The sequence below is a fragment of the Balaenoptera borealis genome (assembly GCF_965194805.1).
Source record: "Balaenoptera borealis genome assembly, chromosome: 14".
In the NCBI taxonomy this organism is placed as follows: Eukaryota; Metazoa; Chordata; class Mammalia; order Artiodactyla; family Balaenopteridae; genus Balaenoptera; species Balaenoptera borealis.
Genome location: NC_138875.1, coordinates 16,201,886 through 16,222,012, shown reverse-complemented (window position 1 = coordinate 16,222,012; position 20,127 = coordinate 16,201,886). Strand labels below are relative to the sequence as shown.

The window sequence follows — 20,127 nt, the reverse complement described above, 5'->3', positions numbered from 1 at the left end:
AAGGCGTGCGCAGGTGTGTGAAGCTGTGCAGGTGACACCATGTTCCAAGGAGCACAGTGGGGTTGCAAACGGCCGGTGTGCGTATGAGGCTGGCGTGACACCCGCGTTAAGTCAAAGGGGGTCTGCTGGTGCGGGGACTCGGGTCCCTTCCGCGGCCAGGCGGGCGCGCCTAAGGGATGGTGCAGAAGGGACTCTGCCGCAGTCAGATTTGTGCTCTGGAGCAGCCGTCCCCGGCCTTTTTGGCACCAGGGTCCTGTCTCACGGAGGACAGTTTTCCCACGGACTGGGGTTGGGGGGGGGGGGGTTCGGGGGTGACGCGAGCGATGGGGAGCCGCAGATGAGGCTTGGCTCGCTGGCCCGCCGCTCACCTCCCGCTGTGCGGCTCGGACAGGTCCTCGGCCCGGGGGTGAGTGAGACTGAAGCCAGGGAGACCTAGAGAGTAGTCCAGGGAGAAGGTGAGCGCTCGGGAAAGAAGCCTTTTCAGAGAGGTGGGGACGGGTGGTGACCCCCGGAGTGAAAGGTGAGCGAGGATGGAGGGTATGGCAGGTGCCGGATTTGAACAGTGGGCGGATTGTGGTGCTGTTAGTGAGGAATACAGGGTTGTATGAACCATTTTGGTAGTGGAAGGTTATGGGTCAAATTCTGGCAGAGTAGGGCTGGAGGTATTTCCCAGGGGAAATCCAGGTGCAGCTGTCAAGGCTGGAGCTCGAGGTTCTGGTTTGGACAGATGTGGGAGTCATCATTTGTAGGTAGTAGGTAATTTATTTTCTGGTTTGACGATGGTACCCAGTCTATGTATAGTCCTAAGGCAGTTTTTACTCAGCTGTATTCTTTTTCTTTTATTTACTTTTTTCCTGTTTTCCATCACAGCAACAGCTCTTAATTTCCAAAAACTTCTGTCTTCAAAGTAAGGGACCGGAAAATACCTTTTGCTTCCATCAGCGTTCTCTGAAACAGTTGAAACGTTTCTTGTAGCTTTTCTGCCAGCGTGAATCTAGAATCGTCATGTGCTTTGGTAGCTTAATTTTAAAACTTTACCACTGCTTTTGTTAAAATAATTATCATACCAGGCTTCGAAAAATTCCTGGGATAGTCATTAAAACCAAATTTATTAGTTATTCTTATCAGTCCACTTACTAAGTATACCAGAAAAAAACAGACTGTTCTTCTCAAACAAATAATTTCCTTTTTTACAAACCAACTTAGATTTCCTAACACTCCAGAGAGAACCTATTCTTCCCCGTCTACCCTCCCCATATCTTTCATGTGAGTCCATTCCTGCCCCCCCCCATATACACACACAGTAGCATAAAGTCTTTTTAATTAAGGCACAGTCACAAATCCCAAGTGATCCAGGTAGCTAATGTGTGTTTCCACCTACACCATTGAAGCAATGGTATTGGTGCCATTTACTAATCTTATTGATATTGACTCATTTGGAAGAAAGAACCACTTCTCACCACCTTGACCAAAAGGGAACCTTTTCTCTGGAATCCTCCTCTGCTGTATCTAATTCTCATTTTTTGGACTGCCTTAGCTGTTTTGATTTTTGTGTGCATATGAGTGACACATGTAATGGATTATTCATGTGTTCAACTTAGAATTTTTAATTGAAAGCCGTTTGCAACACCATAAGCAAAGGGAAGAGTATTTGAAATGAGAAAAAAATCATGTGTGTGTGTTAACTTTTGGGGAACTAAAATCTTTTATGCTTTTTTTTAATTAAATGAAAATCAACCTCAAGTTATAAATCCTTGAAGGTACAGGGGTTTATAATTGAAATTTCAGCAGATTGCTTGCCCAAAACAGTGTGAATAGATGGTTTTACTTTAGTTGTGCATTTTTGATTGTTTTTAACTAAACAGTATGGGGGGCTGCGGTGCACATTGCCTTACAGAGTATAGTTCTCTTCTAACCCTGAAATACTAAGTTATTTATCCTTGGGAGTCAGGATGGGGAACTGGGGGAACTTTTGGAAAATCCAGAAATAATTCTTTCTAAAACATTTTTGACATGAAATAGATTTGAACTAATAAGCCGTTTTTTGTTTTTTTTTTAATATTTCCAGATAGCAAAATTACTCAGTGGGAAGACCCAAGACTGCAGAATCCAGCTATTACTGGTCCGGTCAGTATTCTCAAGTTCTGACTCTTCAGTATAATATTTTGGTTTCATCTAAACACACATTTCTTGTATATTCCTGCTTACCTTGATGCCAAGGGCCTGGCTGGTGTCCTTGAGAAATTTAACATTACTCCCGTCTCCTCCTTCCCGGAATTTCTGGGTGAGGTACAGCTACATTTGCCTTTTCACAGGGCTTTCAATATAAAGGAAAAGAAAATGGTTTGCTAGTGGTAACAAAACTAAACATTCTCTTTTTTCTTTTATAAAAGGGTAGATTAAAAGTATAACAATCAAAATGTCCTCTCTTCCTTTTTATATGAAGCAAAACTTGGTCCTGTATTTGTAGAGTTTTAACATTCCTTGAGGCCAGGGGTAGTATATGCATGCTAACAAATTTAAATTGGTTCCTGAATCTCTTCTGGCTCTAAAAATCTGCAAAGGACTGGGTGAGGTGGTAGCTGCACTCCGGAGCTGGCAGTTAAGAATCTTATCTCTGCTGACCCACTAACTTTCTCATAGTCCCCTTATGTGTGTCATAAGGAAGAGCTGACAGCCTGGCACTGGTCAGCAGGCACCTGGTATCAAACACCTGAAAGAAGTCTGTGGAATACTCCAGAATCTCTTGTCAGTGGTTACATGAGTGCAAGGAGAGACTCTGGAATTGCAGGAACTGTACTGGGATGAGCAGAAGATTGCAAATTGGGGAATCTTTTAATAACTGGAGGAGCTAAAGGAAGGGAAGTTTGTTATATCGAGTGCTGAACTAAGACACCAATAGGTATATTTAAAATACTAATTTTGTGGCTTTAATCTGATTTGGTTCAAATTACATTTTGAATTATAGGTCCATTTGAAAACTTGAAAGATAATACAGTGCAAACACACCTTGATACCTGGCATCCCTTTAGTTACTTGTTGGATTTGGATTTGTTCAGCTGCTCTGCTTACCGGTTGATGCAAAGTGCCCAATGCCACGTGGGTCAAAACAGGCGTCCCCTCCTCTGCATGTAGCTTAACAAACACCTGCCTCACTACCACGGCTCCTTTTGTTACATCCACAGTCACAATAAGTTAGAGTGGTATTTTCTCTTCTCCATCATGAGAAACAAGGTAAATTCAAGAAACTATGCTGTTTTCAAGCAACAGAAGACTTTTGACATAATAATGAAGCCTTTTCAAATATTTCTATTGCTTATTGATCATCTGTCTTCATGCAACACTGTTAGTTCTTATTAATTACTATTGAAAATTATTTAGCATCATAAATCCAGGTAGATTTGCCCTGAAGAAAGCTCTTTCTTTCTTTTCTACTAACAAAAGAGCCTTGTTTACTCTTTTTTTTTATTACTGGTAGTATTTCTTTCAATAAGAGCATGTGTATTTAGGTAATTATTACCTTAGTGTAGATATTTGGTCTTCGTTTTAATTCAGTTCTAAATTTTTGGTAATTTCCATAATGATTTCTTTCTGTCCTTAACTTACAAATTATTTAGAATATGCTTTTTAGTTTCTGAGAGTATGAGAGGGTTTTTACCTGTTTCTTACTGATTTCTGAGTTTATTGCATTGTGGTCATATAATATTGTCTATGGAATATTATCAGATATTTGAAACTTCTTTGGAGGCTTGGCCATTTTTTGTTAATGTTCTTTTTGTATTTGAAAAGAATGTGTATTCTGTCTTTGCTGGGTATAGAGTTCTTTATATATGTCTGCTGGATCAGGCCTGTGGTGTTCAAATTTTCCATTTCCATGACAACTTTTTTCCTGGCTTTTCTATATCTAACCGAGTCAGCTGTGTCAGAGTCTCCCACGGTGACTGTGGCTGTGTCAGTCATTATGTTCACTTTCTCTTCACTAGTACTTGCCTAGTATATCTTTTCTGTCCTTTAACTAGCTCTGTTTTTCCTTTTTTCTTGGCTTTCTATTGGACTGATAGAGTACTCTTTATTTTCTTTCATTTGCCAGACTTGCTTGGACGTTGTATTTTCTATTTCTGTTCTTTTGGTGCTCACATTAAAATTTTTAACCAGTATACTTGACCTTTGTCAAAATTAATCACTCTCTACTCTTTTCCTGGATAATATACGACTTTGGGGAACTTTAGTGCTGTTCTTCCCACTCCTACTTTCCATTGTTCAGTGGAATTTTAAAACTACCTTGTCTTTAAACTTGCCAAATAATCATTAATATTTTCTCTTTTTTTCAACAGTCAATGCTTGTTTAATTTACTTATATGTAAACAAATTTCTTTGCCCACCATTGTTCTTTTTTTTCTAACATCTTTATTGGAGTATAATTGCTTTACAATGGTGTATTAGTTTCTGCTGTATAACAGAGTGAATCAGCTGTACATATACATATATCCCCAAATCTCCTCCCTCTTGTGTCTCCCTCCCACCCTCCCTATCCCACCCCTCTAGGTGGTCACAAAGCACCGAGCTGATCTCCCTGTGCTATGCAGCTGCTTCCCACTAGCTATCTATTTTACATTTGGCAGTGTATATATGTCCATGCCACTGTCTCACTTCTTCCCAGCTTACCCTTCCCCCTCCCCATGTCCTCAAGTCCATTCTGTACATCTGCATCTTTATTCCTGTCCTTCCCCTAGGTTCTTCAGAACCAATTTTTTATTTTAGACTCCACATATATGTGTTAGCATACGGTATTCGTTTTTCTCTTTCTGACTGACTTCACTCTGTATGACAGTCTCTAGGTCCATCCACCTCACTACAAATAACTCAATTTAGTTTCTTTTTATGGCTGAGTAATATTCCATTGTATATATGTGCCACATCTTCTTTATCCATTCATCTGTCGATGGACACTTCGGTTGCTTCCACATCCCCACCATTGGTTCTTGCATCTACTTTTTTCCAGGTTAAGTTTTCTCCTTAATAAAGTTTAATGTCTAGTTCATGGTTCTCAAAGTGTGGCCTATAGATCAACAGCATCATTCAGAAACTTATTAGAAATGTAAATTTTGGGCTCCCAACCCAGACCTACTGAAAATCAGCAACTTTGGTTGTGGGCCCTGCAGTCTGTGTTTTAACATACCCTCCCAGGGATTCTGATGCCCACTCAAGTTTGAGAACCTCTGCTCTGGCAGCAATTTCAGTGAGGGTCTGAGAGACGGGGGGCTTACCTACCTCTCTGGTAAATGATAGTTTAGCTGATTATAGAATCCTTAGTCAACAATTACTTTCCTTCAGTACTTTGGAGATTTTTTTTTGTCTCTTCTGGCCTCCATAACTGATGATGAGAAGTTCGTTGTCACTCTAATTGTCATTTTTTTGGTGAGTAAATCTCTCTTCTCTGGTGATTTTGAATTTTTCTCCATGCCTTTGATTTTCTACAATTTTACTATCACGAATCTAAGTGTGGATTTCTTTTTATTTATTCTGCTCTGGATTCGTTGTGACTCTTCCATATGGGGATGGTGTCTCTCCTTTATTAAGGAAAATTCCCTGCAGTTATTTCTTCATATATTGTACCTTTCCCATTTTTATTATCTGCATCAGTAATTCCTATTGGGTATTTGATTCAGTTTTACATTCTGTCTTCCTTATCTTTTAGCTTTCCGATCTTCTTTCTCATTGCTGTATTGTGGGCTCAGCTCTTCCAGTTAATTATCTTTCAAGCTTTTTATAATCTACTCTATCAGTTCATTGTGTCTATTATTTCAGTGACTAGATTTAATTGCTCAAAGTTTTATTTGGTCTTTTTCAATTTGCTTGGTCTTTTGAGTTATTGTTATTTGGTCCTGTTCTTTCCTTTTATTTATTTTTCTATTCATACTTACAGCTTTTTAATCATTCTTAAAATACTTGTTCCATCACCTCTTTTAGATTATTTTATTATCTCTGGTTCTAGGGGCATTAAATCTCCCACTTGTTATGTCTGTAGACTCTCCTCAGTGGTAGTTGATTGCCTAGTTCAGTTTATAATTTTGTGTTTTTAAGTGTGTGTGTGCTCATCTTCATTTTTTTTCTTTATGGGGCTTTTATACATCCTGACTTGTATTTACTGTTAACTTCTTAGCTTGGGTTTATGCCCCCTTAGTTACTATAACTATGGACCTCATACCCACTTTGGTGTAGGCTTGGAAGTCTGAATTTATTAGAGGTCTGGGGTTTTTTGTTTGTTTTTCTCCCGGTTACGGTCCTGGATAGAAGGGAAGCTTCCTTGCAACTCTCCCAGGCCTGTGGGTAGAATTTTCTTGAACCCTGTTCAGATGTGGGTCTTAAGCAGGGAACTCTGTCTGACTCCTCTGGTCACACAGACTGTAGGCCGTGCTCTGTGTCCCCATGTGAGGATTAAAAGCCCAAGCCCCAAGTCTAGGTCCAAAGCCCACTTCTTTAATTTTGTTTTTCTGTGTATCTGGTGCCTAGAGTTCCTCTCTCTTTTCCCAAGTTTTAAAAATACCTACATATTAGGGGAGAGGGGGCCCTTCTGTGGCATTACTGTGAGTCAGTATGCTCTCTGTATGACAAGCATCACCATTAAAAGCATTAGAAACATGAAGTGCTATTTGTAGTTGCTACTCTTAAGAACACTATCTCATGCTTGTGTAGCGCTTTGTACTTATTCAAGAACTTTATAATCAACTGCTTTGAAACTCACAGCAATCCTCTCAGGATGGTAGGGAAGAAGTTGGGATTCCCAATTTGTCAGCAGCTCAGAAAGCTAATTGCCAAAAGTTTGAGCACATGTCAGAATCCAGGCCAGAGCCCCAGATGTGCTGGCTTTACCGACGTCTCCGTGTCAGGCCCGAGCCCTTCTCTGCAAGGAGCTCCGGTGTCCGTAACGGACAATAATGGCATGAAAACCTTTAGACCCCACTTACACAATGTCAGGTTTTCACTTTGTTCAAAAAAGAAAGCATATTTAATAGAGAGCAACTTTAATCAACAGATATGTTAATTCTTTAAATAGGCTTATTTTACACATTATATTGTATGTAAGAAAAGAAGATGCCAGGTTTTCAAGAGAGAATAAATAATTTGGCCTGTCCAATGCAGAAATGTAATTCTCTTCAGAGGCTGCAACGTATGGATGTCTTTATCCTGGTATGTTGTTGGAATCTTTTCAGGAGAAGAATATAAAAACCTATTCTTCTTAGGCCATCATAAGAACGACCCCTAGAGAGAAAAGATGAGTATTGGAGGAGGAGGGGTATTTCTCAACTTTCATGCATTGTTCCCCAGAAGGAGAAAGACCAGAAATATCTCAGCACTGATTTCCACCGATATCTAGTCAGCACCTACCAGGTTACAAGCCAGACAACGGCAGAGATACCATGGGCGGGGGGCAACACTTTGAAATACGTTCCTTGGGAAACTTGTCATTTGAGACAGTTGAACTTGCATACACAGTGATGAATGTTTAAGCCTTTTTTCAACATTTTCAGGCAGGGAAACAAAAACAAAAAATAATTGCTTGGAATCACAGATTTTTGGAAAGGGAAGAGCCTTAAAATTTGACTAGTCAAGTCTTTCTGCTTAACGCTGAAGGAATTCCGGAGTGGAGAGGTTATATCACAGAGCTAGCTGGCAGTAGAGTCTGCCCTGGAAGTCAGGTCTTCTGAAGCTGGCATGAGATAATAAAAGGAAATCTTTTTTTTTTTTTCAGCTTAATTTTCTTCTATCACAGTTAATCATAGCTAAGAACATCAAATACTTTTCCTTTTTTGAGAACTCACTGTTCCTGTCATGGTTTGTTCCCTCCTGTCATTCTGGTTTCTGCTCAGATTTCCCTTTCTCAGAGCTGCCTTCCCCAACCATCTCACGTAAAACAACCACTGAGGAACTCTACCATTGTCCCACCTAGCATTTACCACTATGTATTCATTTATTTCTTATTGCCTATTGCTCACAATAGCTTCTAAAAAAGCTACAGAGCAAAAAGCATGATAATGCCTTTATTGGCTTATGTCAGACCTTTGTATTGTATCCTTTTCCTTAGGTTGGTGGTTGACCAGATAGTGATAAAATGTCTACCTTTTCTGGAATCAGAATTCATACAGTATTTCGTCAGACTGAACACTGCCCAAAATAAATACAGTATGTAGTCAAATCTAATGTTCAGTGAAGAGGCAAATGAAGGCTGGCTTAAAAATTAAAAACTAAGAACAGACCATAGGTAGTATAAATTGTCTTTAGAATGTTCTTAAGATACTTAAATATATTGTCTTTTGCTCTTGAATTACAAAGCAAAATACTGACATGATCATTGTTTTCTATGAGAGTAGTAACTTGTTTTTGTTTTGGCTTAGTTATTATTTGTGTGACCATGTTTTAAAACAGTATGAAGCGGGGAAGCTTTTGTTCTTCATTTCTCCTCTTTCCGGTCAGGAGTAAGCATGGTGAAGGTGTAAGGTTTAGAATCTGGAGACACTTTGCAAGGGATCAGTGTATTTTATTAATGTAGCACAAAATGATATCAGCAGAAGTATTCTTGCCCAAATTCACACTATGCGCTAAAAAGCAATGAGTTGTTCTGAGTGTGAGGCTGTCAAGTTACGTCCGCGTGTGTGCAAAAGCAATCCTTTCTGCTTCATAAAAAAAATTGTAAGCCTTTTCTATCGCCTGAAGTTACGGCTCTGACTCTCGGATACTGTAAGCTACTTGACATCATAGCAAGTACCGAATATTTAAATGACTATATAAAAATGTAATTACTTTGCCTGAAAAGATTCCAGAACTTATGAATAATGTTAGCTCAGTTACTGAGCTCACTCCTGTGGTATCATCACTTGCTCCATAGATACTGCATTCCAGATTTAAAGAAATCCTTGCCCACGACCTCTAAATAGTCAACTCCTAAAATGAGGCCTTTTCCAGCATGCTGTTTACCCACTTTTTTTCCTTGACAGGTGTATCAGTTCGCTTGCCTTTCTACTTGTTACTTTTCTCCCAAAGATTTTTTTTTTAACATCTTTATTGAAGCATAATTGCTTTACAATGTTGTGTTAGTTTCTGCTGTATAACAAAGTGAATCAGCTATATGCATACACATATCCCCATATCCCCTCCCTTTTGCGCCTCCCTCCCACCTTCCCTATCCCACCCCTCTAGGTGGTCACAAAGCACTGAGCTGATCTCCCTGTGCTATGTGGCTGCTTCCCACTAGCTATCTATTTTACATTTGGTAGTGTATATATGTCCATGCCACTCTCTCACTTCATCACAGCTTACCCTTCCCCCTCCCCGTGTCCTCAAGTCCATTCTCTATGTCTGCATCCTTATTCCTGTCCTGCCCCTAGGTTCATCAGAACCAATTTTTTTTTTTTTTTTTTAGATTCCATATATATGTGTTAGCATACAGTATTTTTTCTTTTTCTGACTTACTTCACCCTGTATGACAAACTCTAGGTCCATCCACCTCACTATAAATAACTCAATTTCATTTCTTTTTATGGCTGAGTAATATTCCATTGTATGTGTGTACCACATCTTCTTTATCCATTCATCTGTTGATGGACACTTAGGTTGCTTCCATGTCCTGGCTATTGTAAATAGTGCTGCAATGAACATTGGGGTGCATGTGTCTTTTTGAATTACAGTTTTCTCAGGGTATATGCCCAGTAGTGGGATTGCTGGGTCGTATGGTAGTTCTATTTTTTGTTTTTTAAGGAACCTCCATACTGTTCTCCATAGTGACTGTATCAATTTACATTCCCACCAACAGTGCAAGAGGGTTCCCTTTTCTCCACACCCTCTCCAGCATTTATTGTTTGTAGATTTTTTGATGTTGGCCATTCTGACTGGTGTGAGGTGATACCTCATTGTAGTTTTGATTTGCATTTCTCTAGTGATTAGTGTCGTTGAGCATCCTTTCATGTGTTTGTTGGCAATCTGTATATCTTCTTTGGAAAATGTCTACTTAGGTCTTCTGCCGATTTTTGGATTAGGTTGTTTGGTTTTTTGATATTGAGCTGCTTGTAAATTTTGGAGATTAATCCTTTGTCAGTTGCTTCATTTGCAAATATTTTCTCCCATTCTGAGGGTTGTCTTTTTGTCTTGTTTATGGTTTCCTTTGCTGTGCAAAAGCTTTTAAGTTTCATTAGGTCCCATTTGTTTATTTTTCTTTTTATTTCCATTTCTCTAGGAGGTGGGTCAAAAAGGATCTTGCTGTGATTTATGTCATACAGGGTTCTGCCTATGTTTTCCTCTAAGAGTTTTATAGTGTCTGGCCTTACATTTAGGTCTTTAATCCATTTTGAGTTTATTTTTGTGTATGGTGTTAGGGAGTGTTCTAATTTCATTCTTTTACATGTAGCTGTCCAGTTTTCCCAGCACCACTTATTGAAGAGGCTGTCTTTTCTCCATTGTATATTCTTGCATCCTTTATCAAAAATAGGGTGACCATATGTGCATGGGTTTATCTCTGGGCTTTCTATCCTATTCCATTGATCTATATTTCTGTTTTTGTGCCAGTACCATACTGTCTTGATTACTGTAGCTTTGTAGTATAGTCTGAAGTGTAGGAGCCTGATTCCTCCAGCTCCGTTTCTCTTTCTCAAGATGGCTTTGGCTATTTGTCTCCCAAAGATTTTTAAAGCAGAATTAGTCTTTTCTGAACGACAGTGTAGGTCATTTGGAGTTGTGTGTTAAGGTATGATAGCCAATAACTTACCTAAACTACAACCTATAAAAAGATTACAATGCACCCTGATGCATATTCAGACAGAAGTCACATGGAAAGTCTATTTAGTTTATGTATAATACCTCTAAATGATTTCTTGAATATCCATATTGTTGTTTTCAGGGGTGAAAGCCCTATTCAGTGCTGATTAACCTTAATCATTTCTAGAACATTCGCATGTGCTATGTAGGCATTATGTAAATTTCAATGGTTATATGGAGAGTGACGATTTTAAGGTTCATGATTCATGAAATTTTCTGAATGTTGGCTTAGTATACATAAAATTTCAAGCATGTTGTTCATATTATCTATATTTATACATTTGTCTTCCAGGCTGTTCCTTACTCCAGAGAATTTAAGCAGAAATATGACTACTTTAGGAAGAAATTAAAGAAACCTGTGAGTACATGTCTTCCAAAAATGCTGTTTTAGTCATTTGTAAGTTACCAAAATTACTTCACTGAGAACAACTCGTTTCTTATTGTTACGTGTATACTAAAAATATGACCTTCCTTTTCTCACTGCACTTTGATCCACCTGGATCTTCAATCTGAATTTTCTTTTTAACAGACATGGTAAGTGAAGATTAACTTAGTATTACATATCAAATCACCTGAAGGTAATTTCTTATGTAATACATTAAAAAATAGAAATGATTTTTATGAGGTATAAAATAATTCAGGAACTAGTGAAAAAATGTGGAGAAGCCTATGCAATCAATTATGGTTATCCTATGTAATAAAACCTGGATCCTAATTAGAAAAATGTTCAAGTCCCTTTAAATTCAGAAGTACAGTTTTAATGATGATATGTACAACAAAAATATAATTTATAATATTTGACATATTAAGACCAAGTGTAATTTTCAGATTAAAATTCTTACCAGGAAACCCGTTAAGATTCTGACAAAACTGAGAAACCCTGTAAGGCTTTTTACAGGCAGTGTTTTAAAATACAATATTATATTTTCTACTGACATATCTCCCCAAATACTTTAACACTATCTTCTGTTTTACTTTGATTTCACCTCTCTGGTGTAAATTTTACTAATTTTCTCCTGAGTTTGTGCCTTCACTATTTTGGGGGTGTTTTTGTTCTGGTCATTGTTTCTTGGCTTCCTCACTGGGGAAAGCTGCAGCTCAGATCACCCCCATTTGCCTGTGCTCCTTCCCCATCTCCCCCACCCCACTCCACTCCCTCAGCTGATGCCTCATTTTCCCGGCCTCTGCTATGGATGAGGCACTGGGGATGCAGAGACGCTTGAAACACAGCCTCTGCCTCGGGGAGCTCCCTCTTAGGGGTTCTGTTCTCTCTTCTAACATCCTGACTCAAGGAGCTCCTGAGTAACTCCTTTTGAAATGACTCAAATTTGAACCTGTGGAATTCCCGTGTTTCTTTGTGAGTCGCCTGCATTTCCTCCAGTGATGTGATGACTGTAGATATCACACTGTCTCACTTTGTGGCACTTGCACCGTGGTACCTTCTGCCTGGAAACTGACTCTGTAGATCCATCATCATGGCAAAGCTGACCCTGGACCTGTTTTTCCGGGAAGCGGTTATTCACAACTTCAGTCAAGTGCTTTTTTATTTTCACGTTTATTAACTGTTGCCTTTGGGGTGCTTTCCCACAACTTGGCCATGATAATCGGGGTCCCGCTCCCCGTGGCAGCAGAACTAGCTTGTAGGCATCATGGTCACGGCTACCAGCCAGAGTCCCTACCAGGGCTGAGGGTCGTCCCAGCCTGGCCAGGTGGGGATTGTCTATGGGTTTTAATCCCCTGGACTACAGTCCCTTTCTCTGACTAAAACAATATACAGAGTTGACCATATTTCAGTTGCCAGTGGGCGGATAAGTGCCCCACAATTGCTTATAAAAGGGAGAGAGGATGATTGTCTTTACTCAGCATAGTTTCTTCTGCAGCGCGTGTTGCTGGCTCAGTCTGACACCTGCTGGTGGATGCTGTGTGTCTCCTCCTGACATAGGCTTTCTGTCTGTGTGAAGAACAATCTAGAAAGGAGAGAGTTTCGGTTGGAACCTTTCATCATTGCTTGTTTATTTGAAGGCTGCTATCATTTCTGCTCTTTGTTCTTTTTTGTGTGTGTGTTAGGAAGTAAGGTGTATATTTACTGTCTGATGGTGTGTGGGGTTTTTTTTTCTCTTGTTTTTAGGCTGATATTCCAAATAGGTTTGAAATGAAACTTCACAGAAATAACATATTTGAAGAGTCCTATCGGAGAATCATGTCTGTGAAAAGACCAGATGTCCTGAAAGCTAGGCTGTGGATTGAATTTGAATCAGAAAAAGGTCTGGACTACGGGGGCGTGGCCAGAGAATGGTTCTTCTTACTGTCCAAAGAGATGTTCAACCCCTATTACGGTCTGTTCGAGTACTCTGCAACGTAAGTGTCTGGAGTGCATTCAGAAGGTGTCCGCACTGAAGCAGTTTTATTCTTCATGAATTTAAACTTAGTGAAAGAATAAGCAGCTCACTCAGAGGTGAATTAACACTGCTGATTTCAGCCCCTCCCCACCAGCCCTTGTAAGTCTAGAACGGGTCTGACTCCACATGGTGAACGAACGTACTCTGTGAACACCTAAAAATAAATCTTCTCTTGTCTGCTGGGTTCATGTAATTGAGATTGAAAATGTGTTGGGTACTTACAGTAAGGAACAAGGCAATTTTCATTCGTAACGTTACGTTAATTCAGGAGAATTTGTCACTGTCAGAATTCAGAAGGTTGTTGTCTTATGAACAAGAATAGTTTCTGAAGTCAAATTACTTAAAGGCAAACTGAGGACCCGTCCTTTAGGAGCCAAAGGACCATGCCCTGGGCTTGTGAGGGAAGGCCCAGACCGCTCCCGCTTGCATTAAGATTTCATCACTGCCAGGCATGCGGACCGAGGCAGAGTCAATTGCTTTCTCGGGAATCAAACATTGGCTACTTGCAAGGCCACCCTTTCCTCCTCCAGGCTGTGGCTTCTCCAAAGGCTTAGGCAGGACCCGAGCCCCCAGTAAAACAGTTGACCTTGAAAAGCAACCTGTGCTCTGCGGGGACAAGGGTTCTCCCGTGTCTCTCCCCTGGTGCCAGTCTCCTGGGGGCTCTTTTGGAAGGCAGCCTCAGTGCTCTTCTCCGGTGCTCCGGCCAAGAATTGCCCATTTTGTAAAATTGATAAAAGCCACTGAAGTGGAGGGCAGGATCCGGAGGCGAGATCTGCACCTCTTACCCACATTCCCAAAGCTGCCCCCAGAACAATCTGGCCACGGAGCCCATTTTGCAAACCACCGATCCCCCTGACTGTGAGACCAAAGAAGGACGATTTAGGTGCACGTCAACGTTTTGAGGTCTGCACTGCTGGGACAGCCGTACGTTGCTCCCAGTGGCCTCCGGGCCTTTCAGGGCAGAATGCTGGTCAGATGGATCAGGGGTTGGACCCCTGGGAAAAATTTTAATCCCCAAACCAAAGCTTCTCAAGGGAGTTAACCCCCTTTCTCACAGAGACAACCTGTTGCACTCACACATAGCTGGGAATCCATGTCCAGCCCCTTTGGTATGTGGGGTTTCTCAGCTTCCAAAAATACTTGGCTGAACCATATGAAATTGAGATTTTTGCCGATCAGCAGTAGTCAGATATCCAGTTTCTCACGGTTTAACATAACAGGGCATATCCACCAGCTCTAGTAGACCTCTGTCCTTGGTCACGGAAAAGGGCTAACTAAATAAGCCCCGTTGCCTAGCTTTTATGCCTTATCTGTCAGGTACAGGATGTTTGCAGGCACACTGTAAAAGCTTAATGACAGGCAGCAGTGGAAAATGCAAATTCTTGCATTTCTTATTCATTGCATTTATTCACCGCCTTTCTTTTTCCCTCTCTCCCTCCCTAAAAAGGGACAACTACACGCTTCAGATCAATCCCAATTCAGGCCTCTGTAATGAAGATCATTTGTCCTATTTCACTTTTATTGGAAGAGTTGCTGGTCTGGCAGTATTTCATGGGAAACTTTTAGATGGTAAGTTATTAAAAAGTATTGAAGTAATAAAAATTGGACAGTGCTGTCTGTGGTCTCTTATCAGGTGCCTTATCTTTCACATCATAGGTTTTAAGCAAAAGTGCTTCACTGGTTCCCCCTCTGTAAATCAGTAGTTTCTTTAATGTTTTGTCCATAATGAAGGTGCTTTTTCCTGGTATCATCTTAATCCGAGCACTGAAGACATAGTGTCAACACACAGTTTGAAAAAAATTTTTTTGAAAAACTTAAGTGTGAAGCACAGAACATTCTGTATTTTTGCATAAGTTTTCCAGAATAACGTTTCTTTAGCAGGAACTAGATTTGATGACAGATGGAAAGTACGGATTGAAAAGTTCATTAAAGCAGTCTAATTCAGCCAATATCCTGCCTTTGTCCTGTTTGTCCCCAAATTACCATTTTTTTGAATGTGAAGAGACTGTAAATAATTTCAAAGCAGTGTTATAACTCAGCTAAGACCTTGACCCCTGGGATCACTGCTGAAACAGATGGCACAAAATAATCTCATTATTATCTAGAGCACGTAAGTCATGCAAAGTACCAAGAATTTCAAGGTACCTTGGAAGTTAGGAGTGAAACCCCCCTCCCTGGCTGTATCAATAGGCTTATTAATAGAGACTTCTTATGGATTTGGTCTTTGAAAAAGTAGTGCCCTTAAGAGAACATTACAGGAGTCATCAGTGAGGAAAGAGAATCAGAAATATTTTTGAAGAATTTAGGGGTGAAATGGTTGAGGGTAGAAGGCAGAGCAAGATTTAAGATTGACACTGCAGTTACTGTAGAGAGAGATTTCCAGGAGAATTACGTGAATTGCATTTATGGAACCTTAGCTATGCTAGTAAATAATTGATGTACCCTGTGTACTTTCTCCTTTAATAAATTTTTACTGGTAATTGCTAGCTGATTTTGATCCTCTAATTTCAACATTTTATTTTTTACGGGGGGGGGCAGCGCTGGTGGCAGGAGTAAACCCTTTTTTTTCTGATTAGAAGGAAACTGGTCTCACTGTGTATATGTATATACAGTGAATGTATTTTAATTTGCAGCACTGGAGTCATGCCATAGATTATTAGAACATCCATTATTTACCTTCTGCCGAGCAAGAAGACGTTCTTAGTTGCTACAGGAGAAATAGAGAGAAGTTTAATCTAAGATCCTGACCTGAGGGGACCGATGTTCTAGTGAGGGTGCGGGAAACATGGGTCCAGAGTCCAGCAGAAGGGAACACAGGGAGCTCTCGGCTCCGCCGGAGGGCCAGGGAGTGCTTTACCAGGATTAGCCTCGCCGGGAGGCTGCGGTGGGGTTGGCGCACTTAGAAGCTGGGATCGTTTCAGATGAGCGAGGACGGGCCAGGAGTCAAGGCTGCCTGGAGTAGTGATGGGGGCATCTAGGTCCCGGCTGCAAAAGGAGATAGGAGGTAACCGTGTCCTCGGGAATTGCGAGGAGAAGAGCCCAAACGCCCCCAGGTGTGTGGCCAGCAGTGTCTTTGTTTCCCGGGACCGTGAACGGCCCTGGAGACAGAGCAGACACGCTGCACATCAGATCAGCCCCTGCTCCCTTCTGTGGCTTCACCCCCCAGACAGCAGGGGGTTTGAGCCTCAGCCGCAGGGCCACACTGAAGCCAGTGGGAGCGGGAACGGGCTGCGAGGGTGGCTGGTTAGACCTGGAGGGGGCGCTGAGGGTGGGAGTTGAGGGTGCAGGGGGAGGACTGAGGTTCCGGGGGCGCCTGTGTCAGGAGGCGCGTGACACTGACTTGCCTGGGACGGGGTGAAGCGGGGTCCCTGTGGGGCACCTGCGCGGTCGTGGCGGCGTTGCCACCGCCCTTGCCTCCCTCAGGCCGTCATCACCCCACCCCCCCGCCCCGGGAAGACTGCACAGCCTTCTTAACAGCCTCCCTCGTTCCCTTCCTGTCCCTTCCTGTTGCTCTTCCCATTACTGCCCAAGCGATGGCACTGAAATGCAGGTGGAATTGCCTCCTGGTGTTTCAGTGACTCCCCTTGGCCCTGGGCAGCAGCCCGGACTCTCCGGCACCTCGTGTAAGCTGCACACCCCCTGCCCAGCCCCTTCTCTGGCCTGTCTGCCCAGGACGCCCTGTGCTTCGGTGCTGGCGAGTCCCCAGTCTTGTCCCTCTGCTGGGAGCGCCCTTTTCTCCCCCGTGCGTGCGCCCTGTTTGCACTACAGCTTCCTGATTGTGCCTGAAGCTCACTTGTCACCTCCAGCAGCCTTTCTGACCTCACCCCTCTGCTGTACCATCTCTGTTAGTATAACTGCCCTCCTTCCTAAACCCCTACCCCCAACCCTGCCCCAAACCAGGCCCTCATCTTACTATAGAAAGCCCTTGATGGTTCTGTCCCGGTCTCTCATTCAAACGAAAGCAGGTTCATCTTTTATTTCATGTTCTGATGCACAGCATGATCAAAGATTTGAGACTAACTCAGTTTTCACCGTGTTTTAGGTTTCTTCATTCGACCGTTTTACAAAATGATGCTGGGAAAGCAGATAACTCTGAATGACATGGAATCTGTGGTGAGTAAATAGAGGTCACTCCCGTGGACATCACCAGCAGCTTGTGCCTTATGGAAAGGTAGTTGAGACCATGTTGTAGTCACAGCAATTCTTATGGGCGTTGTCATTCAGTATGGACAACAGGGATTGTTCGAGAGGTTAACTGATCTCCCTAACTTTTTTAATAAGAAAATCATTGTTCACATTTCCTAGAGTCATGGTATTTAGGGTGGGTACACCCACATCTCAGTTACCTGTGCTTACTCAGAACTGGTTTGACCAAATTAAATCCAAGGGTCATTTGGAGACCTCATTGCTGCCCTTGTTCTCCATGGAAAACTGCTAATACTGAACACTTAGAGGTTCATCTGCTATCCCTCTGTTTTCCGACCTCAAAAAAATGGCAGGGAGCCAGACCAAAACAGTAGATGAAGGGAAGACTATTTATACTCATCCCAGATACGGAAGAAGGGTAACTGACCACTACAGTGTAGGAGAGGAATGAAAAGTTAGAAAATAATTGCTAACTTTTGATTTGGGTTTTCGTGTTGCATTTAACTTATTTAATCTAGGCTGACCATTTTAGAGTTGAAAGGCTTTTCTATAAAAAAACAAAAGTTGATGCTCTTTTCCTAGTATACTTTTGCTTCTGTTTTTCTTTTAATTTACCTGTACTCCCGCCATTCACCTCTCACCTCTCACCATTCACCAGCCACACACGGGGCCGTCAGGAAGCGTCTTCGTCCATTTGGGGTGTTTGCAGCTCTGCTTGCACGTTCTGTCACTTGAGTCACCTCAGCCTCGCTGCCGTGTTGGCTGTACGCGTTGTGTGGTTGGGTGTGTGAGCCGTGTACCCCTCTCTCACAGCTCGTCCTCTGGGTGTGGCAGGAGAGTAGAAGGCCAGCAGCGCACACAAGTCCACTCAGCTGGGTTTTCCACGGGCGGGCAGCTCTGTGTGTCCACGGTACCCGTGTCAAGTTTCTCTTCAGTTTTTACCTTTAGCTTAGGCTTTATGCTTTTGTTACTGTATGATGAGGAAGCTAGGAGTATAAAAATCTCTCTTCAAGTCTAAATGAATTTTATTCCCCATGTTGACAGCTGGTGCACACATTCTGTTTTGTCTTCGTGGAGCCCCTGGGGCTGCCCAAGAGACAGAGGAGCCCAGGCTCTCGGGGCCTGTGTGCTGGGTTTTGACCCAGGGCAGCCTTCCTCTTTGCTCACAGTGACTTGCAGAGAGTGGTGGAAGCACAGGAAGGGACATAACTTGAAGCCATTGGTACTGAATTAGAACATTCTCTATCCTTCCTACTCTCCTCTGATATTTTCACTCTTAAAAGATTGGGAGTATGTTAATGTCTGCGTATGACCGCCGTCTGAAGCAGGCTGCTTCCTCTTCGCAGAGGGCAGGATCCGACTACAAACCCCCGTTACTACCAAAGCAGTTTTTTAGTTTGTATTTTTAAAGTGGAAGAGTAGGTTTGGGGTAGAGCTGGAAACATATTAGTGACTAATGCATTTCTTGAGATTCTGGATGGAACTACATTGCAAGGACATAGTTATTTAAAGAAGTGAGTGTATATTTTGGGAAAAAAATGCTTAATTTTAATTTTTGTGTCATTTCTGTAGGATAGTGAATACTACAACTCTTTGAAATGGATCTTAGAAAATGATCCGACTGAACTGGACCTTATGTTTTGCATTGATGAAGAAAACTTTGGGCAGGTATGTGTGGGTAACCCCACGAGCTCCCCCTTGACTTTCAAAGAGGCTTTGCTTCTTTGAGTCTTTGCTGATTATCATCTGATTGTATCGGTATCTTATTATCATGCCAGGAAGCCAAGTCCCAATTACAACTGCCTCTCTTCCTGCAAAGTTAGAGAAATTCTAAGGCCTCTGGTGTGTGAAGTAGCACCTACGTCTCACATCTAAAGCAGATCTGAGTGTGAATGTTTGTGCCTTGGTTTTAAAATTTAGATACTTCAAAAAAATAGTGTAAATGTTTACTTAGTGATATAAATACATGACCAGGAGTAGGTGATGTCTGGGGGGGCCTTGGTTTTTTTCCCTCTGCTTTAATGGTTCCCTTGTCACGGTGAAGTTTGTCTTTGGGGGCTCAGCAGACTCAGGGTTTTCTAACATTCCTTCTTGCTTTGCACCAATACTGTCATTAAGGCTGGATTAACCATAAAGATCAATTTCAAAGATAAAGTTGCCTTCTTGGAATTCTCATCATCATCCTGAAGTTCTGTAGGATGTGTTTGTCTTAAACCTGAAACCTTTGGTTCATTTGTCCCCCGGTGATAACGATGCTTTGGGGAACGACTTCTCAGGATTATCCAACCCCTGGTACCTGTCCTTTCACAAAACCCCAGAGAGAGTTCCCCTCTACCAGACCAAGTGTACATGGCCTTGGCGTTCATGAGATCATGGAGCCCGTTTTAAGGGTTGCTAATGGAACATGACATTGATTTGTTCTTTATTGCTTCAGAGATTATTGAAAGTGTACTCCACTGTCCAAAAAGTGTGCTCGTATTGGCTATCGTTTCACGATGCTGTGCTCAGTTTTATAGGTGAGGTAAGGAAATCAGGTCCCTGCCCTCTTGGGTTCACAGTCTTAGAAAAAAGAAGCTGATGCCGCTGGATATAAAGAAATTAATGACACCTGGGGTAAAAACTGTTGAGAAGGAACGTGATCACACACCCAAATTACTTGTTACATCCGCTCAAGCCAGGAAACCGTCACTCGTGTGAGTCCCAGAAGTGGGTGGGTCTCAGGGAGTCTGTGTTTTCTTTCCTTCCTGGTTGGTTGAGTTGAGGCTCATAGAAT

The 20,127-nt window shown here is 41.9% G+C and overlaps 1 protein-coding gene across 23 annotated transcripts in view; it reads left to right on the top strand.

Annotated features, from left to right (window-relative positions):
- Positions 1-20,127, top strand: part of NEDD4L (NEDD4 like E3 ubiquitin protein ligase) — a gene marked incomplete at its 5' end in the record, with an annotated part of 340,566 nt that overhangs the window by 293,353 nt on the left and 27,086 nt on the right. For all 23 annotated transcript variants that reach the window (XM_082354964.1, XM_082354966.1, XM_082354972.1 and 20 more), the window contains 6 exons: positions 2,069-2,127; positions 11,102-11,167; positions 12,938-13,167; positions 14,656-14,777; positions 17,251-17,321; positions 18,927-19,022. In XM_082354964.1, the coding sequence (XP_082211090.1) occupies positions 2,069-2,127; positions 11,102-11,167; positions 12,938-13,167; positions 14,656-14,777; positions 17,251-17,321; positions 18,927-19,022 (644 nt within the window). The remainder of the gene's footprint in view (positions 1-2,068; positions 2,128-11,101; positions 11,168-12,937; positions 13,168-14,655; positions 14,778-17,250; positions 17,322-18,926; positions 19,023-20,127) is intronic.